At 46.4% G+C, this 21,763-nt stretch overlaps 1 protein-coding gene across 1 annotated transcript; it reads left to right on the top strand.

Annotated features, from left to right (window-relative positions):
• Positions 1–1,240: 1,240 nt before the first annotated feature.
• LOC137504358 (epoxide hydrolase 1-like) lies at positions 1,241–21,397 on the top strand. Its single transcript, XM_068232669.1, has 8 exons — positions 1,241–1,432; positions 5,492–5,672; positions 7,211–7,438; positions 8,674–8,803; positions 15,629–15,843; positions 17,133–17,241; positions 17,352–17,477; positions 21,134–21,397. Exons 1-8 carry the CDS (start codon positions 1,334–1,336, stop codon positions 21,339–21,341), a joined length of 1,296 nt encoding a protein of 431 aa, XP_068088770.1. The 5' UTR covers positions 1,241–1,333; the 3' UTR covers positions 21,342–21,397.
• The last annotated feature ends 366 nt before the right edge of the window (positions 21,398–21,763 follow it).

Consider the following 21,763-nt stretch of genomic DNA (forward strand, 5'->3'; position numbering starts at 1 on the left):
GCATTTCAGTGTAGCAGAATAAAATAAGTATTCTATATGGTAAATATTATACGCTGCAGCTATTGGGGACAGGAGAGGACAGGTCCTCCCCAGCTCATGGTACCATCCCCTCTGTGGATTTTTTGATGGGGGAGTTCGCCAGTTCATCAGAACAACCTTTGATTCCTGTCTAAAGGAAATAATTAATTTTAGGAAATAATTAACTACGGTAAACAAAACTGATACATATAGACAGTTGGTCTATCTTTACATAGAGATTTTACCTTATTTACAAAACTTTTAAAACATGTAAAATGGTCACTTCTGCTGGGCCAGCTATGACAAGTACCCTCATCCCAGACATCACACAAACCCCTAGGATTTTTTGTATTATTTATTTTTTGCTTTTAGGATAACTTTTTTTTTTTTTAAAGATAACTCTATTGTCCTTAATGCTGTTATAATAATTGGCATCTAATCACAACAAAAAAAGTGTTGAGCTCAACGCGCCTGATTTGCTAGAGATTGTCCTGGTCAGGTTTTTATATCTGTAATTTCCTGTTCCTCTGTCCACTATGGCTCATATTAAAGTGAACCTGACCTGAGGTGAGAGTGATATGGAGGCTGTCATATTTATTTCCTTTTAAACAATACCAGTTGCCTCGCAGCCCTGCTGGTGTATTTGGCTGCTGTAATGTCTGTATCACACTAGAAACAAGCATGTAGCTAATCTTGTCAGATCTGACAATAATGAGGGAACACCTGATATGCTGCATGCTTGTTCAGGGTCTATGGCTAAAAGTATTAGAGGCAGAGGATCAGCAGGGCAGCCAGGCAACTGGTATTGCTTAAAAGGAAATAAATATGGCAGCCTCCATATAACTCTCATGTCGGGTTCACTTTAAAGCCTTGGAGATTCTTTAGACAGGAATTGAGGACGTATTTCTCCATCAGGGACACAGAGAGCAATAAAGATTTACTTAATTCTACTATATGTCCCTAGAGTGCCTCTTTAATGCCAGTTATGGACATTTTTTAGGATAATCTTTGAGCATGAAATGACGTGGAGGTGGGCATAGGGCTGATCTGTTTGTAGGGAATGTGGTGTCTCGTTGTCCATCCACCTTTCTTCCAGTCACAGAAAATATGCATTTTATGTATTTTACTAATGATATTTTCTGCCTGCTGGTGTAACCTGAATATTACCGATTCATAATCTCAGTGACCTCTCCCTCCCTCCGCCCCCAGGTGCTCCCTCCCCCAGCACTGGCCCCGCAGGGCGCTGATCCCGCTGGGAGTGGGCGGAGCCGTGCTGTGCTGGCTGTTATGTGGACGGCGGAGGAAGACCATAGAGATGGGGGATGGGTGGTGGGGACGAGGCGAGAGACCAGCGCAGAACGAGGACACCAGCATCAGAGAGTTCCGGCTGGAGGCCTCTGAAGAGGAAATACAGGTACCAAAGCCAACTCTGTACAGGAAGTTACATCATCTGACTGTTTCAAAGGTCCACTGAATTAAAGGGTAGCAGAGATCATCACACACACTGCAGCTAGTTTACTATCAGTACAGGCACCGAATAAAAGCTGCTTATACTGGAGGTTGCAGAGATCACACACTGCAGCTAGTTTACTATCAGTACAGGCACAGAGTACCTGCTTATACTGTACATACTGGGGGTAGCAGAGATCAGCACACGCTGCAGTTAGTATACTATCAGTACAGACACACAGTAACGGCTTATACTGTACATACTGAGGATAGCAGAGGTCAGCACACACTGCAGCTAGTTTACTATCAGTACAGGCACAGAGTAACAGCTTATACTGTAGATACTTGAGGTTGCAGAGTTTAGCATGTGCTGCAGCTAGTTTACTATCAATACACGCACAGAATAACAGCCTATATAGAACATTCTGGGGATAGCAGAGATCAGCATACGCTGCAGCTAGTTTACTATCAATACATGCGCAAAGTAACAGCTTATACTGTATAGCAGAATGAGTCCCAGGTGTGTTTTAGCTGCAGATGAGGGCAGGTCAGGAGTGGGGTGACCCCACTCAGTCTCACAGTGCCAGTACACACCCATTTGTGTGTGAGTGATGACAGGTGCTGCCGCTGGTTGCTGTGTTGTGTTGGCACTCATGTCTGGCAGAGAGACACAGACTGGCAAATATAAATTCAGGATAAAGCGACACGGCATCTGCTGCTGTACAAATATAATAACAATAAATGTTTCCTCACCAGCCTCTCGGCCAACAATGTTAATTTCAGCAAACAATCGTATCTTCCACAACATATACTATTTATCTGTAAAGTGCTGCAGAATATGTCAGTGCTATATAAATACATAATAATAGTAATATGGTAGGACATTATACTATGACTATGGTAGAGATTAGATGGTGACCCCCTCTGAGGACAGTCAGTGGCATGACTATGTACTCTGTAATGTGCTGCAGAAGATGTCAGTGCTATATAAATACATAATAATAATAATATAGTAGGACTATAGACTATGACAGGGACTAGATTGTGAGCTCCGTGTCAGTGACATGGTTATGTACTCTGTAGTGCTACCGAACATGTTAAAGCTAATGGGAACCTAAAAAAAAACAGGTACTTACCTAAAGGCAGGAAGGCTCTGGGTCCTATAGAGCATGGGTGCCCATTAGGTAGATCGCAAAGGAATTCATGGTAGATCCCGACCCCACTACATTTTCCATTCTGTATATACAAGTGTGTTTCTAAAATTGTACATAGGTAGATCATTTTGACTTGATTATTTTTGAAAGTAGCTCACAAGCCAAAAAAGTGTGGGCACCCCTGCTATAGAGCCTTCCCGCTCCTCTCACGGTCCCTGCGTTGAATCCCCCGCTGCAGGAGGCTTTGGAAGTCTTCGTGAGTGGGCGGCTCTGTACTGTTCATGTGTGAGAGCGCGCTAGCGCCCCCGCAATATGGGGCTGTCCATCTTCAGGAGTACTTGGGCTTCCGAAGCCTCCTGTGATGGTAGAGAGCAGTATTTGACCAATTGGTCAGAGCCAGAGCCTATGGGATCCAGAGCCTCAGAGCAGGAAAAAAGGGCGCATGCAGCAAGTGGACTAAATGGGCGCCACTACGCTTTAGGCACCAAAATAAAATAGCGGTTTCTAAGCACCATAGCAGAAATTTGGGCACCTGATATATATATAGTGGACGCTGATACATCGCGGGTGCCCAAAAGCCGCTATTCTGCGTCACCTGATTGCGGCACCCATTTAGTCCGTTCCAACATTTACCAGCCAGCCCGAGTCGCTGCAGAAGTAGGGAGAATACACCTCTCTGCCACGGCTCCGTGCAGCGTTCCTTTCTTCCCTCTGCTGTCCTGACCCTTTTGCTCCCAGTCTGTCAAGGCCAGCTCAGTCGCACCTCCAAACTTTAACTCACGGTGGCCGCAGGGCACAGGCGGTATATGCCGCTATTCTGCACCCGATATTTAACTTTTAGAACTTGATTTTGTGCAGTGCGATCATCGCACCGCACCATGGCTGTTGGGGCGGGGTTAGCAGCGCACAGACCCCATCACCCCAGCAGCGTAGCAGTACCCAGCAGTCTGGCATAATGTCCAGGGGGGAAAAGTACCGGCATCAGGTCAGCGAAGACCTGGACATCAAAAACATCCTGTCTACAGATGGAGCTGGATGCCGGGGACACAGACACAGGCTTGTCTGCAGGGTTCCTAAGGGACCAGACAGAGAGGGCATCCAGCCAGTGAGAGGCAGAGAGGGAGAGGCTAGCAAAGGCAGCAGCGCAGGTAACGTTCTGTGTAAGAATAGGGTTAGGTTTGGCCATAGTAAAATATCGGTATTTAATACCGATGTTTTACTATTGCCGTTACTGGATGCCCTTTTTTCCCAGATACCCTTTTTGGATGTACGCTCAGGGCCTTCCCTCTCCTTAGGTAAGTATCTTAAATACCAGTTCTTTAATACCAGTTGTCTGGATGGTGTAATGGTTAAGGGCTCTGCCTCTGATATGGGAGACCAGGGTTCGAATCTCGGCTCTGCCTGTTCAGTAAGCCAGCACCTATTCAGTAGGAGACCTTAGGCAAGTCTCCCTAACACTGCTACTGCCTATAGAGCGCGTCCTAGTGGCTGCCGCTCTGGCGCTTTGAGTCGGCCAGGAGAAAAGCACTATATAAGTGTTTGTCTTTTGGCTATCCTGCTGATTTTTCATGCAGGTGGAAAAAAAAGAAATAGAAGAACTTCTGGGCACCAAATTGCATAAGGACGTCACCTTTAATTAATCCTCCCGACACCTTCAAAACATACATGCAGAAAATTCAGCCTAACAGCCGTTTCGCAGGATGACCTGCTTCTTGTGCTGCCTCTGAAGAAGCAGGTCATCCTGCGAAACGGCTGTTAGGCTGAATTTTCTGCATGTATGTTTTGAAGGTGTCGGGAGGATTAATTAAAGGTGACGTCCTTATGCAATTTGGTGCCCAGAAGTTCTTCTCTTTTTTTTTATTTTTTTTTTTCCAATTGATATATCACCTACTGGAGGCACAAATTGTTTCATGCACCTGCATCCCCTGACCTGCCAGGATCCTATCTAGTGCCGATTTTTCTCTTTGCTTGTGTACCAATCTGATTTTTCATGCATCAGTAGTGCCTAAACCACACATCTGAAACAAACTTGTGGCAAACCTAGTCAGACTTCAGTCAGAAACATCTGACCTGTATGCTTGTTCAGGGTCTATGGCTAAAAGTATTGGTGACAGCGGGACAGCCAGGCGCTCTGCATTGTTTAAAATAAATATGGTAGTCTCCAGATTTCTCTCACTTTAGGTGTCCTTTAGGCCGGTTGTACTATAAGTTTGTTCTGTGCCGGGCTGTACCATCCTGTCCTCATATTCCACCTCTGTCAGGAATACAAAAGCAGTTGTTCCCTCAGATCATAAGTTTGCCTAAAAAAACTTGTTTTGTTGATAAAGAAAACTCCAAGGGCTGTTTTCCACTAGCAGCATTTTGCGATCCGATTGCAATCGGGTGTGGATCGCAAACCGCTGCTACAACATTGTTAGAAGAGGCGCTCAAGGTTGGATAAAACTAAGTTAAAAACAATATAAAATCAAAAGAATAGAGATGGCTTACCTGTCAGACGACACAATCAAATTCTGAAAAGAGATCAATATTTAAAGGAGTACTGTAGGGGGAAAGAGAGTTGAACTTACCTGGGGCTTCTAATGGTCCCCCGCAGACGTCCTGTGCCCGTGCAGCCACTCGCTGTGCTCCGGTCCCCACCGCCGGTTCTCTTCCGAAATTTGCAGTTTTAAAGTTGCAAAACCACTGCACCTGTGTGGCCGCGTCCTCGCTCCCGCTGACGTCACCGGCAGGGTACTGTGCAGGCCGCGGCGGGGATCGGAGCATAGACGAGTGGCTGCACGGACACAGGACGTCTGCCGGGGACCATTAGAAGCCCCAGGTATGTTCAACTCTTTGTGCCTTTGTCATTCTTGTTTGCTTTGCACCTTCAGGACCTCCATGAACGCCTGGACCGTGTCCGCTATGGCACCCCGCTGGAGGACAGCCAGTTTCACTATGGAGTAAATGGGGTGGAGCTGGAGAAGATTGTCGCATACTGGAAAGACAAGTTTGACTGGAGAAAACAGGTGGAGGTCATCAACAAATACCCCCATTACAAGACCAAGATTGAGGGTGTGTATTCTAGGACAGAAACATCTCAATTCTTGTTTTCATGGGGCTGGTCATTAAACTTGTATCCCTAGAGGAACATATACTGCTTGATACTCCCCACTCCTAAAGAAAATGCAGCCGCCTCCAGACATGGGTCACATGACCAATGCTGCCTACTCCATGACCAGTACCGGTGATCTCCAGACGTGGGTCACTTTGGCACTATCAGTGTTTAACTGCCTTTTCTCCAGTTTCCATAACATAGAATATAAACTGGTGACCTCTGCCATCTTCCCCCCCCCCCCCCCCCGAAACACACGTATGTACGCGCATGCCATAGTCTAGCATTATACCCCCTTTTAGTGTGGTTCGCTAAGAGTAGCTAGTACATGAGTAGCTAGTATATAGCTGCTCGTAATTGAAATTTAAATTAGATAGCGCTGCCCGCGATAGGGTGGGTTAACTTACCAATGGCCCCACCTGTAGCCAATGCGTTTTACTTGCGGTCCACATAAATACAGGAGGAAGTAGTGGAGTTACGTGGACCACAAGTAGAACACATCGACTATAGGCGGCGGCATAGGTAAGTCAACCCCCCTCTGAATAGCTATGTACACGTAGCTACCAGCGAACATCACCTTCTCAACAATGTATACTACTAATTTTCCTAGATGATTACATGGGGCCCCATAGCAAAATTTTTGATTGCCCCCCCCTCCCCCAAAAAGCACAAAACATTATAAGGTACCTATGTGCCACAGGTAGCTCCACAGTATAGTTAGCTAGAGTAGCTGGAAATACCCCAGCGTAAGTAGCCAGATATGTTCCCTAGTCTAGCTAGTATGAAGTAGCTTCCCATTATAAGTACCAAGAAGGGCCCACCCATATAGGTCACTAGATTAGTCCCCCCCCCCCCCATGTATAGGTAGCCAGATTAGTCCTCCAATTATAAGTAGCCAGATTTGCCCCATGTATAAGAAGCCAGATTAGCATCCCAAAATATAGGTAGCCCTTCCTCTCATATGCAGTGTAGCAAGAGGAGCGCTGGTTGGAAGAGACATACCTCTCCAGTATGTCTTCGTTGCTGCTCTGCCTCTCCTGTATGCTGTCCTATAGTAATTACTATGGAACTACAAAAAATGGCTGCCGGACTCCACGTTTGCAGACATATTTTTTATGGTGTATGCTCTAGCGGCCATTTTTTGCAGTCCCATAATAGTCCCCAGCACTCTGCTCGCTACTCTGCAATTCGGGGGTCTCCATGATGACCGTGGCAGACCTCCTGATAGCTTAACTGCTGAGACCACCGGGCCCCCTTGGCTAAGGAACCCATAGCAGGCGCTATAGTTGCTATGGTGATCCCTACACCATTGCCTCCAATGACACTTTACTCTTGCAGCAAGTCACTGAATCACAAATGCTAACTTTTATTTTTTTATAAGATGAATTTCCACTTGCATGAAACATGACTACAATTATCAGACCTGCATGAGACTTTTGTCATTTAATGTTATTTAGCTTTACTTATAATTCCATAATTCATGCTGTGTTCTCTTCAGGACTGGACATCCATTTTATCCATGTCAAACCTTCGAACCTCCCTGCTGGACAGAAGGCCATTCCTCTGCTGATGGTCCACGGGTGGCCTGGCTCCTTCTATGAATTCTATCGGATTATTCCACTCCTGACGGAGCCGGGGAAACATGGTCTGGACCCCAATGTGGTCTTTGAGGTCATCTGTCCTTCTATTCCAGGGTATGGCTTTTCAGAGGCATCGCATAAAAAGGGTGAGTTCCCTCCTGGTTCCTGGGTGGTAACTGTTAACTGGTCTTCTAGTACATTTTTCAGGAAACCACAAACATTCACAGGTGAGGTAAATAGTGTCTCACCAGAGCTAATTAACTACCCCTGTGGATTTCTACAAGACTTGCACTGTTGGTGGGCCTTGAGGGCAGGGTTGGGGAACACCTCTCCAGGGTCATGGAATACCTGAGCAGTTGGTGCTCCATTTTTCTTTTTGTAACACCATTTTTATTGATAACTAAAAGTTTTGCATAATAAAATATATGAAGTACGGTACATCATCAGTAAAAAAAAGAGATTGGAATAGGAGACGTTCTATCAGCTGTTTAAGTATATGAATATATAGTATGTTCACATAATCTTCAACCTGGGTTCTCAAGCTCATACATTTTCCCCTAACGAGATGAATTCGGAATGCCAATGACATTGTTACCTGAAACCCAAACAGCCGGGTTCATAGAATTTGAAAAGTTGGGGTAATCTGGGACCCCAAATCTGTGAAGGAAAATGTTCATATAGGTTAGGTGATCTAAACCCAACATTTTTGGAAAAAGCTGGGATTAACCTCTGATGAAAGACGGAGAAGGGAATTCAAAGAAATAATTTATATAGGGGACAAACTTGGCTGTTTGGTGTCGTCCAATAAATCAAGTAGAAGGAAAAATTATATAAGTTTAGGCTGGGCAGACTTTTCTTGGCCCGGGCCACATTCCGTAAAATTCCTCCACTCCTTCCCCCTTCCCCCCCCCTCCCTCCCTGCAGAGTCGCGAGCGTGTGGCGTATTACACGCTGGTAACGTCCTGATGACGAGTCATGTGACACCCTGTTGCCATGCAGACGACGCTGGACTCGGAGCTGGTGAGTTTTCAGTTCCCTGCTTGCTGCCCGCTCATGACCAGATGTACAGATAGAATAGAGAATAGACCGGAACCGCACTGTGGACAGGTGAGAATAGCTTTGTCGGTCGTCATTTTGAACAGCGCTAGCGACTTGCTCCCAACCTGCCACCGATCAACTAAAATTTTCCATGGACTGATTTTGGTTGAAAATTTGTTGACCGGGAATCATTTGTGGCATTGGTTTCTAGCAGATTGGATCAAAGGATCGAATCGGGCTGGATATCGATGGAAAATATTCTGTAAGTGTATGGCCATCTTTAGTTTGAGTCTGTTGCTGGAGGACACAGTTTGAGTATGTTTACTTTATTTTCCCTGTTCAGGTTGTAATGGCCTTGCTGTTGCCCGTATCTTCTACAAGCTGATGCTCAGACTGGGGTTTAAGGAGTTTTATCTACAAGGAGGAGACTGGGGAAGCCTCATCACCACCATAATCTCCCAGATGAAACCAGAGTAAGAACATCATTCGTTGATAGTTAAAGTTCTGGAATTTCTAGAGAGATGTGTAAGGATTGGAGTACATCCTCCACCATCCCTGAGATCCCACCACTGACACCCTGTGTGACAGCATGGGACGCACTCAACTAAAAGTAGCCAAACATTACTAGATGTATGGGCAGATCGATCATGAGATGCCCATATACAATTTTTACGATAGATTTCAGCATGATATCTATCATTAATCGCTGCCTCCGCCGCCTGCCTGGTCCCCAAAAGTGTCCACCAAGTGCCTATGCCAGAGCCGGATTAAGGCTAAATGGGGCCCTAAGCAAACTAACTGATTTGGGCCCCCCCCCCCATCATGTCGTAATAGAATCAGAAGATGCAGCTGCACAGCAACATGCCGCACACACCGGGGCAGCCGAGCTACTGGTTGCTATGGGCAACAGCCCGCTTTCCTCTGTGGGTGCACAATGCAGGTAATAGCAGCGGCAAAATGCAGAGTGAGAGATGAATGGCTGGGACATTTGCACTCAGGGGCTGGGGCACTCCTGTGAAGAGGGCGCCAGATATCACAGCAGCAGCACTTTCCCCCTGCATCTCCAGCCTTGCAATAGCAGAAAGCTCTGGACACCGCCAAACCGGAAGCTGTTACCCAGACAGAATTACATAACCACCCCCACCACCGAACAACCGATTTCCTCCCAAACTAGACAGCCACCATGCAGCCTCCATCCCAGTGAATATGATAGTCCAGCAGAGAAGGCAGCCACAGCGGGGGAGAATGACAGCACCAGATGACTCACATTCACCTATTGCGATCCAAGCAATAGAGGTCCCATCATCCGGAGCCCATCTGTCTCCTCTAGAGTGCTGCCGCTCTGTTACTACTACTATTACTACTTCCTACTTTCTGTCTGATCTGAGAATCAGGAAGTTCAGAGCGAACGGTTGCACTGTAGAAGAGACAGATGGGTTTCAGATGACGGGATCTCTATCGCTTGGATCATGGATAGGTGAGTGAGCGTTTGCCATCTACTGCTATCATTCTTGCTGCAGCTGTGGTTCTCTGTGGGAAGGGACGGAGGAGTGGGCAGCGGCAGAGCGCACAGTAGCAGGAGGGGGACCTAGGAGGAGAGTCTGGCTCTGAAGACAATCAGCAGCGCACGGCATCATTTGAGTCTGGCTCTGAAGACAATCAGCAGCGCACGGCATCATTTGACAAGACAAGACAAATAACATTTATATCGTGCTTTTCTCCTGGCGGACTCAAAGCGACAGAGCTGCAGCCACTAGGACGCGCCCTATAGGCAGTAGCAGTGTTAGAGAGACTTGCCCAAGGTCTCCTACTGAATAGGTGCTGGCTTACTGAACAGGCAGAGCCGAGATTCGAACCCTGGTCTCCTGTGTCAGAGGCAGAGCCCTTAAAGGGACTCCGAGCAGTGTCTGTGGGTATGCCTTTAAGCATACCCACAACTAATTAATTACATCCTCACACCTACCAGCATGATGTTTGTAATTATATCCCCCTGGGTTCCTTATATTTCATTGCATTGTGCTGAATCGAGCTGCCGACTTTGGAGAAAAGTCATCCTGTGTAATACAATGTAACTATGGAGATTTTGAAGCTCTCTTTATCCTCTTTCCAATGATAGATAAACTGCCACCCTACGCCTTTTTAGTTTTCACTATTTTCGCGATCGAAATTGCAGTGGCCGCGAAAAATAGCAAACTAAAAGGCATAGGGCGGCGGTTTATATATCATTGGAAAGAGGAGAAAGAGAGCTTTAAAATGATATGCATCTTTCCATCCATTTCGTCAGCCACCGCTGACAGGATGGCGAGGGCTGGTTTATGTGCTAATGGGGCCCCTTTGACTCTGAATGGGGGCCCCAAGCGACTGCTTTTGTTGCCTGGTCTGTAATCCGGCCCTGGCCTTTGCTCAGTAAAGTCTCACCTGTCTGCTGGCACTACTATTAAAGGACTTCCGAGGTCAGGAACCAATAGAAGGTTAAATACCTGTGCATATTGCTTATCCATAGAGGACGCATCTGCGCCCTCCGTTTTATTTCACCATGGGTCGGTTTCTCCTCCCCACTTAATATGGCTGTCAGAACTTGCCACGGCTGCGCAGTCCGCATAGATGTGAGTGCGGCTGCGCAGCTCTAGGGCCTCCTCCCGCCACAACCTCGCTCCCGGCTGTCTCCTGTGCATACATCAGGAGCATTCTGAGGAGGCCCTAGAGCTGCACAGCCGCACTAGCGTCCATGCGGACTGCGCAGCCGCGGCAAGCTCTAGCAGCCATATTAAGTGGGGAAGAGGTCGGGACCCGTCCGGGGCCGGTAAATGAGCATGGAAACTAGGCGGAATGAAACGGAGGGCGTGGATAGCATCCTCTATGGATAAACAATATGCGCAGGTATTTAACTTTTTTTTGTTTGTTTCAATCGTTTTTATTGAATATTTTATACAGTAAAAAGAAAAGCGTATAAGCAACTTACAAGAAAACTGCAATAACAGGTACTGCATTAACAACATTTCACAAAGACTTTTTAGTGAATTTCAGGTTAAAACAGTCATATGATAATGCAGACAACATTATAACGCTCATTACTAACCATTAATTACATTCGAACTGATAGAAGGCCATGTCCCTGTACTAATAATAGGAATTCTAAATAAAGTCCTTTAGGAATCACAGGGAGTGTATAAAATGAGAGTATATACAGGAGATTTTACAATAAACTATTAGGTAGGAAATCTACCAACCCTCACTAACCCAAACAGGGCCGATTGGAGACAAACCTAAATCTACTTGATCAGTACCCATGCGTATGAGACCACACCTCCAGCGAGGACAGGTCTGCTTCTCTGTCTAGTGAGAACTTTTGTTCCCATTGAGTTAGGTACCCAATATCACGTTGAACCTGAGAAAAAGGCTCTGAACACTAAAACCTTCAATCAGGCCTTCTTGAAGAACTATTGTACTTACAACGTAGCATAGTTGTTCACGTTTAGAAAGATATCCTCAAGAAAGGTAGCGGCGTGAAGTTCAAAAGAAAGAATAGAAAGATGAGGAAGCCTTGAGAAAGGCAGAGAAGTAGAGAGAGCGTGAAGAGATTAGAGGTTAGAGATTAGAAATTAGAGGTAATGGCCCATACACAGGTCCGTTTTTTGCGAACGACGGGTCGTTTGAACGACCCGTCATTCAGTCGTTCGCCCGCTAAATCGGGCGTGTGTACAGACTGTCGTTCGCGTGATAAGAGTGAGTTTGAGCGCTCTGCCCGGCGGATCGCACAACACGCGAACGTCAGTCTGTACACACGCCCGATTTAGCGTGCGAACGACTGAACGACGGGTCGTTCAAACGACCCATCGTTCGCAAAAAACGGACGTGTGTATGGGCCTTAAGGGATTAGAGACGGGGAGTGTTAAAGCCAGAGTCCATTGTATTAGGTGCCAATAGAGTCATCCGGATGGGAACATAATTGATTGTCCACTATTCTTATCTGTTCAGGGCTTAGCAGATAAGCCAGTAAGGGGTCCCAAATTTTATGGGACTTTTTTATATTATCGTTCATATGAGCTCTCAATTTTTCAAAGAACAATATGTTGTCAAGTCTGTTTTTAATCGCTTCAAAAGATAAAGATGGAGTATTCCAAGCCGCTGCTATTTTAATTTTGGTCACCGTGAAAATATAATTAACAAGGGCATTTTGGGCCAGAGTTAAGTTTGGGTAAGGGCACCCTAATAAGACGTGAAGGGGATAACGTGAAACTTGTGTGTTAATTAACCACCCTGGCGTTCTGATAAGATCGCCAGGGAGGCTGCAGGAGGGTTTTTTTTAAATTAAAAAAAAACTATTTCATGCAGCCAACTGAAAGTTGGCTGCATGAAAGCCCACTAGAGGGCGCGCCGGAGGCGTTCTTCCGATCGCCTCCGGCGCCCAGAATAAACAAGGAAGGCCGCAATGAGCGGCCTTCCTTGTTTTGCTTACACCGTCGCCATAGCGACGAGCGGAGTGACGTCATGGACGTCAGCCGACGTCCTGACGTCAGACGCCTCCGATCCAGCCCTTAGCGCTGGCCGGAACTTTTTGTTCCGGCTGCGCAGGGCTCAGGCGGCTGGGGGGACCCTCTTTCGCCGCTGCTCGCGGCGAATCGCCGCAGAGCGGCGGCGATCGGGCAGCACACGCGGCTGGCAAAGTGCCGGCTGCGTGTGCTGCTCTTTATTTGGCGCAAATCGGCCCAGCAGGGCCTGAGCGGCAGCCTCCGGCGGTGATGGACGAGCTGAGCTCGTCCATACCGCCCAGGTGGTTAAAGATGATGCCCAAGTGCATACTCTAATCCACAGTTTGCGTACTTTTTGGCAATTCCACCATATATGTGCGAAAGAGCCTGTCATTCTACATCCTCTAAAGCAGTGGTTCCCAACCTTTTATAAGGTATCGCTCCTTAGGGGAAGACGACTCACCCCTGTCGCCACCCCCTTCTCTTAGTACGGTATACCCTTACGCCAGGTGGTGGTGCCAGTGGAGGGGGTAGCGCTGTGACCTTGCCAGCTAAAAATAGCCCGTGACTCAACTACTTTGCGCCAATTCCCTTACCGGTGTAATGTCAGCTATTGCAGCCCCGCACGTTGTGCAGCCCCGCATGCGCAGTAGGAGCCTGCGTCCCATTAAATTGTGCAGCCACGTAAAACGTCCTAAATATCTCTGCTTCCGCACCACGTACACTCCCGAAATTTTCAGGGGAGGAAGGGGACCCCCAGATCTAGCTCTGTGCCGAATTGCAGCCCCCGAGCCCCGCTGGTTCCCGAGACTGATTGCAGCTAACCTATCTCGGGAACTAGCGGGGCTCGGGGGCTGCAATTCGACACAGAGCTAGATCTGGAGGTCCCCTCCCTCCCCTGAAAATTTCGGGAGTGTACGTGGTGCGGAAGCGGAGATATTTCAGGTAAATAATATCTAACTTCCCACTGAGCATGCGCGATACTCAGTGAGGAAGGCTGCTTCCGGTCTGCAATATCTGACATTACACCGGCGCGTGACCAACGAGCCCTGAGGAATTACGCAACTCTATCATGCACACTTGCATATTTTATACAGCTCATATTTTTTGCCCATAATTTTCTTAAAAACGAGTGACACTGCGACACTTTATTTTTTCTGCCTTTTCATACTGATCGCCCCCCTGTCACCCCCCACAAATTTACCGCCCCCCTTAGAACCTAAATCGCCCACCTGGAGGCGATCGCCCCCAGGTTGGGAACCACTGCTCTAAAGCAATGTCCTGAGCAGCGTTTATTGTACTTGGCCACCCTATGAGGGACCAAGTACCATCTAAATAATACCTTATAGTTTACCTCAACAAGATCGTCATTTATAGATATCTTAGGGATATTATCCCAAATATCGCACATATCAGTATAGTCTATTTGCAAGCCAGGTATTTAACTTTTTATTGCTTTCTGACCTCGGAAGTCCTTGAGGGCTCGTTTCCACTATCGCGAATCTGCATGCGTCCAACGCATGCAGATTCGCACATGTAATGCAAGTGGATGGGCCTGTTTCCACTGTAGCGTTGTTGAGGTGCGTTTTTTTCAGCGGTCAAAAAACGCACAAAAGAGCCAACGAATTCGCCTGCGAGTGGAATTCATGCGAATCGCCGCTAATGTGTTTAATAGTAAAAACGCATGCGTTTGTTACATGCGTTTTTACCCGCGATTTCGCGTGCGATTTCGCACCTTTTTCAATTTTATTTTGCCCTGGCAGTGTCATGGTTAATTTCGCATGGCACCCTGCCATGCGAAATCGCACGCGAAATCGCGGGTAAAAACGCATGCGGAAACGCATCCGCATGCGTTTTTACAAGCGTCGGAATGCCGGCGAAATTGCGTCGCAACAGTGGAAACAAGCCCTGAAGGTGCCCATTAACGGTACAATTTTTTCACCAAATGCGATCTCTGGATGCAATTTTTACGATCGAATTGTATAGAAAACTTGCAGTTTATGAAGGCAATCGATAATGAACGATTCTTTGATCGTTTACTAAATAGGATAAAATCGATCCAAAAGTTGGATTTTATGATTGAATTTGAAGAAAGAATCGTTCAGTAAATGTGAACAATATGTCATTGCCTTCATTACTTGCGATCATTCAAATCTCATTGAAATATCACCTTTAGCCTTCTCCAGTGCTTGGCTTCACTGCAAACACCTGTACCACATGGCACTAGGTGCGTGTAGTGACATCACATATGCACCTGGTGCCACGTGGTACAGGCCAATCGCGGTGATGGCAGACAGTGGAGAAATCCAGGAGTCACGCCAGCATAGAGTTACACTGTACATAGGCACAGGGGGTGAGGGCACTTTTACACTTTGGGGTACACTGGTTAGGGGTCCACCAGTACTGATGGTTATCACGATATCAAACGGCATTACCACCGCACACCCGATTGAGCACTTGGGACTTTTCCAGCATGTCCGATCGATCCTCTTGATCACGTGGCCATGCAGTAGCACTGATTCCCTTCCGATTCGATAAAACTATCAAATCGGAAGGTCGATCGGGCTGCAATATGGAGCAGTGTATGGGCACCACACCCTAAGGCCGCCCGTCTGTGATCTGCAGCTTGTAGGGTGAAAAGCTCTTCATCCCCGGTGCCCAGTTATGGGTTTGTTGCCTGCCCAAAAAATGACATCTCCTACCTTCGGGAGAGAATGATTATGGTAAATGTTCCTTGAAGTTGTGTATCTTCTGTTTAATTATTCATCGCATGATGTCACTTGTGAATTTCTCCATATGGAGCTTCATATGTGTCTTCTGTTGCAGCTCGATAAAGGGACTCCACCTGAATTGTGTGTTCATGACTAAAGGAGGCCTCGGAATGCTCATGTCATTACTTCTCGGGAACTACCTGCCATGGTTGGTGGGCTTTACCAGAGAAGATGCCAAACGAGTCTTCCCATACTTCGAGAAGAATGTGTATGCCATGCTGAGGGAGTCGGGGTATCTCCATATTCAGGGATCCAAGCCAGACACAGTGGGTAAAGATATTCATATCATTATACACACACATCTAGGCCAGAGAGTCAAGAAATTAAGGAGTCTGTTAACTTCGTATGGATCCATTGCTGGATTCCCAATGTTTTCTTGCTTATCTTCACAAGTTACCTCCATAATGCAATGCCATAAGACAGTGTAGGCAACAAAGAAAGTTCATAAACGCTCTAAACCCCCAAACATCATATCAGTCGGTGCAGGATCAGGTCAGCCAGGCCATACGAGATAAATGAACAAAAAAGGGATCTGCAAACCAGACCAAATTGAAGTAGAAAAAGGCTAATATATTTATTTGAAAAATCCACAGACAGTGCAATAAAATCACAGGATCAACTCACACGTATCGGGCTTACCATCTGCCCTTAATCGTAGTTAAAAGACAGTGGGTAGTATTACATGATTAGACTTGAGTGCCTACATCTGAGGGCCCAAGTAAAGTTTGGCTATGGGGCTCAGTGATGCATACCTATGAATACGCCGCCGGGAGACTTGAGCGCTGGATACATCCGACATACGGCTTACTCTGCTCCTGCACAAGTCCTGGCGGCGTTAATTACTATTCCCCCTCCAGGTCCACATGGATGGTAGGGAATGATGATGTAATTCGGCTATAGCTGATGGCTGAATTACAGTGTTTTAAAAGTAACTTAAGCTCTGTTTTCTGATGGCATAGAAGTCACTCACTGTGCGACGCTACAGCTGTAATTCCTACTACGGTCTATGGTGGCGCCGGCTGCGCCCAAATCTCCTGCGCTGTTGTTCCAGCGCTTGCCAATGATCTCTAGCTACACCACTGCCAGTGGGTACTTGTGAAGGTCTCCAGCAGAGCCGGGACAAGGTCTCCAGCACCCAAGGCTGAGACACCAAAGTGCACCCCTCCATCCCTCCCCACCCCAGCCGTCACACACTGATTGCTATTAGACTAAGAGGTGCCCCAGGGCCCCCAACCCCTTAATCTCTAGTTATCTGGCTTGCAGTCACTGCCGTGTATCCCCTTATCTTATTTCTCTCTGCTTCAAACACGATAGGTGAATGATAGCTAAGTGAGTTGTGCACCCCCTCCTACACTGCGCTCTGAATCTCGAGCCTCTCTTGCCTCTGCCTTCGGCCCTGCCCTGGTCTGCAGTGGGGACTTGAATTTGTTGGAGTCAAGTCATTATACAGTACTTATGAGATTTTACAAAAATGATGAATGTAGATTCTATTAGAAGCAAACTCGATAAACTGTCTGTTGAGTTCCTAATTTTTCCTCAATCGTTTTGCGTCTCTCCAGGGTCTGCTCTGAACGACTCACCTGCTGGGCTGGCTGCTTATATCCTGGAGAAGTTCTCCACATGGACCAACCAAGACTTTCGAGCACTGGAAGATGGTGGCTTGGACAGGTCTGAGATAGAACTTGGGGTGAAATTACCTGTAAAATTGTCAGGGAGATCTATTAGTCTAATATGTGTCGAACAGGATGTTTATTTTATAAACCTGATTTGTGTTGTAGGAAATATTCCATGGATGACCTTCTCACCAATGTGATGATCTATTGGGTAACCGGCTCCATCACATCATCCATGAGGTTCTACAAAGAGAATTTCACCCGTGACTTCCAGACCAATGAATCCAGCAGGTAAGTTATCCATAAAGCAGGCAGCAAACCATAACCCTTTAATCTGACAAGCCATATAAGAAAGAGACCATGGAACTTGAAGTTGGAAGAGTGATTTGGAAAGTCCTGTTTGTTGGACATCTTCAAACTAGAACTGACTAGATCTGATGCGGACAGATATAACTTCCTTGAGGAATAGTTATTCTGGGGTAGACATAAGGTGAGTCGGTAAGAAAGTCCTTTAGGGCTCATTCACACTATGTTCTGCGCTGTCAGTTTTGACGCAACGCACATAGTGTACGATCTACATGGCAACATGAAAGTCCATAGTCTTTCATGTTACCATTCACATTACAGGTGTGCGTTCCCATGCGTTACAATGTAATACGAGGTAACGCTTCTGGGAACATCTAATCGCACAACGCACACATTCTCCTGATAGGTTGGCTGCCAACGTCTGAGCTCCTAGCGCACCACAACGTGTATTCTGTGTGATGGCTGCACGATGGCAACGCATGCACAAAATCGCGTTCGTGTATGCGCTTTGTAGTGTGAATAAGCCCTTAGTAAAGGAACTAGATGTTGAGGTTAAGAAGAACCTTTCTGGGTGGATAATCTAGTAGCAAAGCCTACAGAGAACTCATGGCCACAAACCTAAAGATCAGGAATAGATGACTCTGGAAACAGATCAGTTGGGTATAATAAACTAGAAACAATGTCCTTTAAAGAGACTCTGAAGCGAGAATAAATCTCGCTTCAGAGCTCATAGTTAGCAGGGGCATGTGTGCCCCTGCTAAAACGCCGCTATCCCGCGGCTTAACGGGGGTCCCTTCACCCCCAAACCCACCCCCGAAAACCTTGGTCGCAAATTTGGTCGTTCCTGGAGGCAGGGCTAACGGCTGCAGCCCTGCCTCCAGTCGTGTCTATCAGCGGCGCATCGCCGCCTCTCCCCCGCCCCTCTCAGTGAAGGCAGACTGAGAGGGGCGGGGGAGAGGCGGAGATACGCGCTGACAGACGCGCGTGGGGCAGGGCTGCGGCCGTTAGCCCTGCCCCAACCAGGAAGAGATCCCCCGCTGCACCGAGGGGATTTGGGGGTGAAGGGACCCCCGTTAAGCCGCGGGATAGCTGCGTTTTTAGCAGGGGCACACATGCCCCTGCTATCTATGAGGTGTGAAGCGAGATTTATTCTCGCTTCAGACTCTCTTTAAGCTTTTGCCCCAACTAATTGTTTCCAGATTAGGATAGAAGAGCATGCCAGGAGACCCTCTTATCCTCTATCTTGGTCACTTTCTCTCGCTCCCACATCCAGGACTTCTCACAAGCATCACCTCTCTTTTGGAACTCTCTTCCACAATCTGTCCTTGTTCTGAGGCTGGAAACCTTCAAACGTGTTCTCAAAACACTCCTGTTTAGACAAGCCTATCTTTGGCTATAGGTAACATTGGAGACTCACTGCTTTATCTGCTAACACTGGGGTCTCCTCCCCTAATTTCTTCAACCCACCCCCCTCTAGATGGTAAGTTCACAAGGACAGGGACCTCCTCTTAGTGTTTCTTATTCTGCTGTAATTTATCATATGAATATGCGCCAGTATCAATGATGTCTCAAAATCACACATCAACTTTTGTATGTATTTGTATTGCTGGATGTCCTGATTGCACTGAGTTTTGAACATCTCGTGTCTATGTTCCCCACTATTTGCTTTGTACTATGTACACCGCTACGGAAGATGTTGGCGCTATGTACAAAAATAATATTAATAAGAATAAGAAGTTAGGTTTATATTTTTCTCAGTGTGTTGGAAAGAAAAAAATCATTTCTTCTTGCCCCACTAAAAAATGTCTGAACAGGAAGTGGGGTTATAATAACTATCCAGCTGGAACAGAGACGATTAAAATATATCAAGCAGCTATTACTGTTGCCACCCTACTGCTGAAAATTCCTCACTTCCTGTGACACCCGGGACAAATGGGAAGACTCAGGTGTCACTGGAAAAGACATTGAGGCAAAGTCTCTCTAACAGGGACAATGACAGCGGTAATAACCACCCAATGTAAAATACTGGAAAAAGTTTGGGTGGAGTTATTATTGATTTATAAAGCGCCAACATATTCCGTGGCCCTGTACAAAGTAAGAAACCAACATGGAGTACAACATAATAGAGACCATGGTGTACACCAAAATACACAATGCAGAGTAGGTATAAAATACAGAATTGGTAATTACAGTAGCAAAAGTAATATAAATAAAATGTGTAACAAATTCCAAGACACAAAAGGTTGAGAGAGACCTGCCCTTGCAAGCTTACAATGTTAAGGAATGAGGGGAACGAGAGGTCAGGTAGTATACAGAGGCGTCACTGGGGTTGGTGTCACCCGGTGCAGAAACTCATGGCGTCGCCCATCTGTTACTCTATGAACCTCCATCCTCAGCAGGCTAAACAAAATCAATAGTACGTTTTTTTTTGTTTTTTTTTTTGTAGTAACAGAGCTTGATATTGACATTTGCTGAGAATGGGGTTTGGAAGGGGAGGGGTTATACTCAACCTGTTTGCTATAGGAGGAAAGAGGGGGTGGGGATTATTATACTGGCCAAACTTTGCTATAGGGGGTGGAGGTGAGGGAGAAGTACCATGCTGGACACATTTGATTTTGGGGTTGGGGTGTTTGCTAAGGGGTGAATAGGGGGATGTCAAGGTGGTCGTCATGTGGCCTCTGAACTCTGTTATCACCTCAACATGGAGCAGCCAGAAGAGGGAGAAATACGTCAGGCACTAGCCTAGTTTATATTTGTATAGCCTTACTCCACTCTCCTGTAGTTTAGAACTTAGGTGCCCTCTGCAGGTGACACCTGGTGCTGTCCACACCTAATGCACTCACAGTGACGCCACTGGTAGTATACAATAAACATACCTAGAGGCAGTGTGTTTTAGGTTATCTGGGCCTCAATTCATCATTGTCTTTGCGATAACTTTTTCCAGTTCATTAAATTACCGAATTGGAAGTTTATCGATTTCTAGTTGTATTCATCAAGATTTTTCCGCATTCGGTGTGACTTCGATAACATCGCGGTAACCATTCGGTGAAGTGATTCAGGAGGAATGCCAATGTCCTGGTATAGCAATTAAATCCATTCTCTTGCAAATTGATATGTTTCTAGACCTTATTCTTGCCCTTCTGCGCCTTTGATTCACTCTCAGCTGATACATAACCACTTCAAATGGCTCCATCTTCTCTGTCAGCAATGATAACGACAGAGCAGTGAAGGAGATAACTAATCCTAAATTTACCGCTAAGCCACGCCCACTTTCATTTTCACGAATTGCACTTTTCTCCATTTTATCGCATCATTACCGAATGATTACCGAATGCTCGCTAACAGCTGTAGATAACTTTGATGAATCCTGTAATTAACTTATCGAGTTCGGTATTTTACTGAGCTGTCGGTAATTGATTCGATAAGTCTTGGTGAATCGAGGCCCTAGTATGGGAGTGAAACTTGGCCATTGGTCAAAGGGTAACTGGCCTAAGGTAGAGTTAGATCCTGGAAGTTATAATGAATCAATTCTGTACAATGTGTTAAGCTGAAGATTTATATACAAGCCATAAGAATAAATGTGCTAATCGTAGTTACTGAAACATAGCAATTAAGCGACTCTAATCTTCTGCTGTTTTTAGGACCCCTGTGTACGTCCCCACTGGAATAGCTGCCTTCCCGTGTGAGCTGATGCACACCCCCCGGGTCTGGGCGAAGGAAAGGCACAAGAACATCATCACCTACACCTACATGCCCCGCGGGGGGCACTTTGCTGCCTTCGAGGAGCCGGAGCTGCTCGCCCGAGATGTCCAGAACTTTGTGTCCAGAGTGGAGAAAAAGGCTAAATAGAGAAGAGGACCTGTCAACCCAAATCTGCTGTGTAATAAATGCTGCTTTGTATAAAACAGTCTGCCTGATATTATTGCTGTTATTACCAAGGGAACATTTTTGTTTTTTGATTCAAAAGTACATGATTACAGAAGACCTGAATATAGGAGCATTCAAATTGTAACCCTGAACCTGCTGTACCCCCTTTACCACCTGTATTACCGTATAATTGTACCTACTGTACCCGCTTTACCACCTGTGCCCCAGTACCACACATACCTTCTGTCTCCGTATTACTCCATGTACACACCCTGTAGCTTTTGTAGCACTTTCCCCACATACTGGTATACCTTCTGTATTCACTGTATCCCTTGCACCTGCAATAAACCCTTTATCTGCTATACCGTGTGTACCCCAGTGTGGTCACACCCATCTAATCTGCA

Source organism: Hyperolius riggenbachi, chromosome 4 (assembly GCF_040937935.1).
Source record: "Hyperolius riggenbachi isolate aHypRig1 chromosome 4, aHypRig1.pri, whole genome shotgun sequence".
Taxonomy (NCBI): domain Eukaryota; kingdom Metazoa; phylum Chordata; class Amphibia; order Anura; family Hyperoliidae; genus Hyperolius; species Hyperolius riggenbachi.